Consider the following 7,778-nt stretch of genomic DNA (forward strand, 5'->3'; position numbering starts at 1 on the left):
CTTGTCACAGATACCATACATGCGACCAATACGGAATTGGCATTTTTAATACGTCAGAATAAAATATTTGAGATGTTTAATTGCCTCTTGCGAAATGTGGTTTCTGCACATAAGATTATTGTTTGTCAGAAAAGACAGTTGTCTTTTGCGAAGGTGAACGATTCCCCTATTATAATTTTTCGATGTCTTATACGATAATTGTAAAATTGATGTTGTATCAATAAAAATCCAAAAGAAGTGATAAAGATATGTCCCTATCATAAACATGTATTTTTTACCATTGCGATATTGACCATGGATGGGGTTAGGTGGAGGTCGAGGAGGGGGAGGTCCTCACTTTGATTGGAATTTTAAATCCATCCTTACGTCAATAATTATCTCGTCTTTATGTCAAATCTAGCTCGTTGTCAATTGCATTTTATTTTTTCATTTTTATTTAGTATTTTCTGATGTTTCAAAGGTAGATGCAAAGTTGAAACACGTATGTTTGCCTCCTGAGAATTAACATTATTAGAAAAAGCATCTCTTCTTTTCCAGATTCATCATACAATAATTAATTAGGCCAGGCAATTTTTTTTTTTTTTTTTATTTTTTTTTTTTTTATTTTGTTCCAATTTTACAGATACATAAAGGACGGTCACTCACTCCCTCAAAAACATCATCATCATCATCATCATCATCATCATCATCATCATCATCATGTCAACTCATCAACAACATATTACCATGCATGGGATGATCATCATTATATGATAGGCCAGACAATTTAGATGTATGTTGATATCCAAGGAGCTCTGTTGTAAACAAGCTATGTTGATTTAGAGAAGTATGATCCGTCACAGAAGCGGAGACGCTTAACTTCCGTAACACTTGGTCTTGTACTCCTTGTACCCAATCGTTTCCATACAAGCCTTTATTTCTTGTTAGTATTCCGCCATTATTTTCCGATTTTGAGTTATAATTACGGTTTCGTGTCTATGTCGGTGCTCACATTCCTGGCTACTTCACTGCAAGCACTTACAAATAATTATTTATAGATTATATTCAAGATGTAAAATAAATTGATAACTTTGACAGAAAAACGTTTCATCGCTTTAGCTCTTCTGATAATTTGATAATTATGATGGTGAAAGGACATATAGGGCATATGAAATCTAGAAATAATCAGAGAACTAAGTATCATTACTGAGCCGAATATATTTCCCTACATTTGCAGACGTCTTTATACTATTTTTTAAAGGACGATGGGAATCATAAAAGAAATTCTCTAGGCTCATTAATTTATTTTGTCGAGTCAAGAATGCCTTAGATTAATGATTAATATGAGTTATAATTTCCGTAAAAGTTTACTTTATTTCACCTCATAGAACATCGTGGATCAAAAAACAGCGTTGTTCATTTGTTTCTTTCTTTTAAGTCATTCTTAAAAAGGTACATAATAAACGATGTTTTTAATCACTAAGGGTAACAAAGGAAGTACATATATGCATAATATGTCTGCTTGTGACAAAAGTGCATGCGGATTTATTTCCATGCGTCACCTTTTCTTTGATACATAAGGCGGCGTGGAACACTGTCTTGATAAGACTTTAAGACGACAGGCAAACATCTGTTACAATTCTGCAGAACATTTAAACGAGTTGTTTTGAACTAGCGAGGCATTTCAGTGAGAACATTTTATCGTACAGGTATGTGTTTTAATTCCCGTTGGGTATTGAAAATGATGCAAACAATTTATTTGCTTAATATTTGCAGATTGTTGATAAAAGAATACATTGGTGCGATTAGCGTCATGTTCGTTCATGCTTGGTGATTAGTAGACTAATTAGGAATCACTTATAATTACAAAATTAAAACTACAGTGTTAATATATACAATATTTATATAAAGTTACAATACAATATTTATATAAAGTTATATACAATGTTTATATAAAGTTATATACAATATTTATATAAAGTTATATACAATATTTATATAAAGTTATATACAATATTTATATAAAGTTATATACAACATTTATATAAAGTTATATACAATATTTATATAAAGTTATATACAATATTTATACAAAGTTATATACAATATTTATACAAAGTTATATACAATATTTATATAAAGTTATAAACAATATTTATATAAAGTTATATACAATATTTATACAAAGTGTGGATTGTGGTAAATATATAGTCTACATGAAAAGAAATTCTAAGTTACTTTCTTATATAACTTTATATTTCTTTTTTCATTTACTTCATTTTGAAAAATTGTAATGGCCAATCATCACGTCAGACATTAAAAGTAACTTTCTAGACACATAGCATACGTACTTAAATATTATATTTAAATTCTTATCAATTCGCTTCTACATGTTTAAATCGATGAATACAAGTTACCAGAAACTAACACCTACGAGTATATTGGAAATCAGTATTAATTGAATTCCCGTTGGAAGATATTTAAATTTAAAATATTTTACATAAAATATAGTTCATAGATGCTTACCCTTCCGAAACGCAAGGTTTTAATTTTCTTGAAAGTTAATAATCATTTTCAAATAAACAATCTAGCATAAATAAAACTACATAGTATTATTGTTTTATATTATTTTCTTATTGTATTGATACTTAATTGGTGATAAATTGGTATTTATAAATGAAATGGTATCTATGATTTAGGGAAACATTGTTTTGCTTTATCCGCCTAATTGTATCGTTCGGTCATATCATGCATTTTGTTAAAGGATTTTGAATAAGAATAACGTTTTCTTAAGTTTTTCAACGATATGCAATATTTATGTTTGCGGAAACAAAAACAAACCATTATACCAAAGCAAACAACAACGACAATTGTATGTATTTGTGTGATTTTGTATTGACGTTGACATGAATTATGTTGATAAATTTAGTCTTCTTTGTCGGCTTTAATTACACCGAAGACAATTTCTGTGTCCATCTGAATTGCATTACTTTTAAAACACAGGGCCGCGAAAGAATGTTTACATGAAGTCCATATATTACCTACACATAATATTATACGTACCGTGAAGCTAAAATATTTGCCAAGTCCCTAAAATTTGAAATAAAATTGTCAAATGTATGGCACACACAACCGATGACAAATATTTTTCAAGAGTCCAATTATGATTTAAACTGAAATAATCTAATTTTGTATGTAACGCGCATTTTCATTGGCTGAAATAATTTTGTTATACCTCCATAACAAAATTTTTGACGTTGCGAAATGTAACGTCATTTTTGATTGGCTGATGACGTTGCGTAATAATTTATCACAGAAAAGAGTTCGCCAAAGAAAGTGAAATATCTTGGTGTGTATAAGACGAAATTAAATTATAAGAATTAACATAAATTATTTTTTCTGTTATACAGTCATAACATAAAAAACTGGAGTGTACTCTCTTCATAAACCGCTTCGCGGTTTATTTAGAGTACACTCCAGTGTTTTATGTTATGACTGTATAACAGAAAAAATAATTTATGTTAATCCTTAAATAGCAAACAACGCTACTGATCTTAGATACATGTCCTTTGTTCTTATGCCAATAATTGAACTCGTGAATTTTAAGATTAATTTTCATTCTCGTATTATCCTCTACTTTCTTTTGGTTTTTCTCACTTTCTACCCCCAAACGTCACAGACGTTTTCTACAAGGACGTATTAGTCGTGTGGTTGTAGCTTGGTATTTATTTCTCAGTATGCATTTTATCCATGGTTAAATACATACCCAAAGTTGTTAACTACATTGTCAATTAATTGATGTAAACTTTAGTTATCATTATGCAAACATATTTGATAAGGAAATTACATTTACTGTGAGTGTTTATATATCAACCATTTACAAACATACTGCAATATTTAATTTATTATTAATCTATATATATCAGACTATTTTTAAACAGACACAAGCATGCTATAACATTCTACAACATTTCGTAAAAATAAGGAAGTCTTGTACATTTTCTTTCAATCACTTTCCTCTGATTAAAATGCAAGGGGTAATGTAGAATCATAGGACTAAAACATGGTTATAATTTTGACAATGTGTTATATTTAAATTATAAAGGTTCTACCTTGATAACGGCAATTCAGAAATCCAGGATGAACGTGCTCTGGGTAAGTACAACAGTTTGTAAGGAGTATGCTAGGTTAGAATATTTTCAGTGTATAACCGTTAAGCATTGAACTGCCCTTAATTGGTATTTATCATGTCATAAATGACAAAGCTTTGTAGGCTAGCATTATATAACACGCTAGAGATTATTTAAAGCAGCCGTTATTATGGTAAATTATGACGTCATAACGGCCAAGCGATTGATGTCATTTACATGTTCTCTAAATGTTTGTACACAAACAATATCCTAACAGGTATAAAGGTTTTGCGTACATCCACACAAAGTGACAGGTACAAATGCCATCGCACGTACATTGTACCTCCATAAAATCTATATATAGATATCAAACTGCGTTTTATTGCTTTTATGGTGGCATGAACGCACTAGCATACACGATTATTTCACGTTGCGTTGAGCTTACTTCCCTGTTTTAAAAGCGCTACATTTACAATATATCCCTATGTTAATGTATTTCATTTTCATTATTTTAACATTTTCAAATTAGATTTTAATTATGCTATTTGCTGAATCATTTTCAATTATGTTTTTAGTTTTAATTACGTTATCTGCTTAATTAGTATTCTTTCTTTAATTCGTCAAAAATACTTTAGATGTTTCTTGATTTCATTCTTGAATGATTTTTCTGTAAATCAAACTTTAACTAAATTATTTATTTATGCTTTCATATTATATTTTATTTTAATTATTATTTTGTAGCTCTTATTTCTTTTCTTAATTCTATTATGCACAGGCGATTGTCGTTGGGTTCACCCTGGTTGGTCTGTCCCATCAGCAGGCAGAACATTGCCTTCCTACAGAGTACTCCAGCCACAACTGCTCGTGCATATCCAATGACATACTTTGTGAAGGAATTGTAACACTGGCTATTCTTAACAATCCTGTCGTTCGGAACTCGCTAACTATTTTCAACAGCCCACACTTGAACTTGCCAAATTACACATTCAATAACCTCAATGTATCAAGGTTGGCTCTTGCTAATAATAGTCTTGGTGATGATGATATTCAAATAAACACATTTTCTGGTCTGATTGTTAAAGACCTAGATCTCAGCAACAACCAACTAACGCATATCCCTGAAGCTGTTGTGAATGTCGTAGATATCAAGGGGTTGAGTGTATCCGGAAACAGGATCACGAACTTCCAAAACGACGCCGAAATAATGAAGAAAATTGGAAATACGCTTTTGCGCTTTTCATTTGGTGATAGCAACTTTCAGGTTACTTGGCCAACAGAGTTGAAGTTCTTTCCTCGTCTAGAAGAGCTTAACGTAACAAGAGCCCCATTTTCATTAATGCCCATAGATGCATTTTATGGCTTTGAAAGAACATTAAAGAAGTTGTCGATTACCCAAACGAATTTGAAATCCGTGCCTCTAGCCTTCGGCAGACTAAACTACTTGACGGAACTTCATTTTGACCACAATCCGGAAGTAGGGGACTTCGGTATGAACGTTCCACTGGTGCAGGGTATACTGAAGCACATTGGCTTGATTACACTGAAAGATGATAATATCACTACTTTTCCTCAAATTTTAGGAAAGTTTGATAACCTAACCAAGCTAGACATGGGTGAAAATTTGTTAAAATTCGTCAGTGACCAATCTGCGAAATCCATAAAACGCGTCACAAGTCTGAGTCTGCGCAATTCGAATATTTCTCGAATACCTGGTGCGCTTCAAGACATGAAAACACTCAAGGAGATTGATCTCTCTGTAAACGGAATACATAGCATTCAACGGCAAGATTTGGAAAACCTGACGAATTTAGAGACTCTGAATTTGAACGACAATCCTTTACAATATATATCGGATAATGCATTCAAAATGTCGAAAAAGTTATCTCGGGTCGAACTTTGTAACACTGAACTGAAGGCCGTTCCTTGCGCCATTAAGAATCTCCCTCTCCGTGATATGAATATCACCATAGATTTGACGGGTAACACGATCGAATGCACATGCTCCCTTCAATGGCTTTATCAATGGGGCAGCCGTGATGTGGCCAGCAACAGAAACCAACATCTTAGTATCCTTGGCAAGTGCTTGACCATCGAGAGCACTATCCAAGAATATTTTGACAAAACTTTGAAAGATTGCCCCAATTCCTACCTATGCGTCAATGTTTAATGTTTTGAGAGTGGAAGCATCAAGTTTGCAAAGTGATACGTCCATATGTTTTCTTTGATTTAATATCTTTTCAATATCTTTCGGATTAAAATTATATAAAAAAAAAAAAAAGCATGTGGTAATCTAAGATTTATTCGGAGAGGAGTCTTTACCTGTCTTTATGACGTTCACCCCTACCCTCACCCCTTTTACTGAATATCATGTCCATGACTTTGTGTCACAAGTTCTGTTTATTTTCCGAAAGGGATGAAGTGCCAGACGATTGCGCCCTTAATGGCTTAACTCCAATATCACAATATCACAGTCAAATACAATCGACTTCAAATGTCATCTTTATAACACAACGAATATAATTTTGAATTAAACCAATTTAAATATTGACACCACACAGCTGTAATATTTAATATACTTCAATACCATTTTGTTAACATGCCTTTCTAAAAGTAAAAAAAAAGTGGGAGAGTTTTCTCCCTTTAGTTCCAAAAGCTTTATCATTTCATTCAAAACGCAGTTTTACCAATTAATTAGTATATTATAATGTTTCTTTAATTAATGTAGCTAATGACGCTATTGAATTTTTTGTGGTAAACAGTTTCAACAAAATATTAATGCTAAAGTTATATTTCTAGCATAGCACTTTAGCCGTGTAGTGTACATAAAATATCAATATGCTCTAAAAGAACTGAATTTGGCGTATTCAATTTTAGCGCAGAATACAATTAAAACAGATTTACAACAATACTTCCAGCGCGAAAAATGTTAAAATAAGATCACCGCTAAGATATCTCCGTTTACAGTAATTTGTTTACTCTTTCAACCCTAATGGTTGCATGATTAATGTCCCTTCATAGATTATTACAAGATTAGGCATGTTTGGGTTTAATGTTGAAAATAAGGTAACGGTAAACGTTCTTATCATGACTTCGAAATGTACATTGGAATTGACAAGATAATAGACTCATATCGATTCAAATAGTTTTTGCTGTGTTATCATTCAAATTTGAATTTCATTCATTTAAATAATCATAGTGTGTGTGATTGTACATTCTTTTGTATATTTGATTTCTATGATTAATTGTGAAATAAAAAAAACTTGAAAATATTTATTTCGATTTAGACCTTTTTTATCTGTTCTTAAATACATTATCGGCTAAGGTTGTCGGTGAGATACCTAAATGTATGTGGAGTCGTGTAGGCGATGAAACAGTATCTAACGTAGTCGGTGAGACAAACCCAGCAGTAGGTGGAGTCATGTAGGCGGTAAAACAGTATATAATGTAGTCGGTGAGACAAACCTAGCAGTATGTGGAGTCATGTAGGGGTAAAACAGTATCTAACGTAGTCGGTGAGACAAACCCAGCAGTAGGTGGAGTCGTGTAGGCGGTAAAACAGTATCTAACGTAGTCGGTGAGACAAACCCAGCAGTAGGTGGAGTCGTGTAGGCGGTAAAACAGTATATAACGTAGTCGGTGAGACAAACCCAGCAGTAGGTGGAGTCATGT

At 32.3% G+C, this 7,778-nt stretch overlaps 1 protein-coding gene across 1 annotated transcript; it reads left to right on the top strand.

Moving 5' to 3' along the window:
* The first annotated feature begins 1,567 nt into the window (after positions 1–1,567).
* On the top strand, positions 1,568–7,372 carry LOC117342882 (leucine-rich repeat protein soc-2 homolog). Its single transcript, XM_033905171.1, has 3 exons — positions 1,568–1,688; positions 4,085–4,134; positions 4,885–7,372. The coding sequence occupies exons 2-3, from the start codon at positions 4,120–4,122 to the stop codon at positions 6,274–6,276; spliced, it is 1,407 nt and encodes a 468-aa protein (XP_033761062.1). The 5' UTR covers positions 1,568–1,688; positions 4,085–4,119; the 3' UTR covers positions 6,277–7,372.
* The last annotated feature ends 406 nt before the right edge of the window (positions 7,373–7,778 follow it).

Source organism: Pecten maximus, chromosome 14 (assembly GCF_902652985.1).
Source record: "Pecten maximus chromosome 14, xPecMax1.1, whole genome shotgun sequence".
Lineage (NCBI taxonomy): Eukaryota > Metazoa > Mollusca > Bivalvia > Pectinida > Pectinidae > Pecten > Pecten maximus.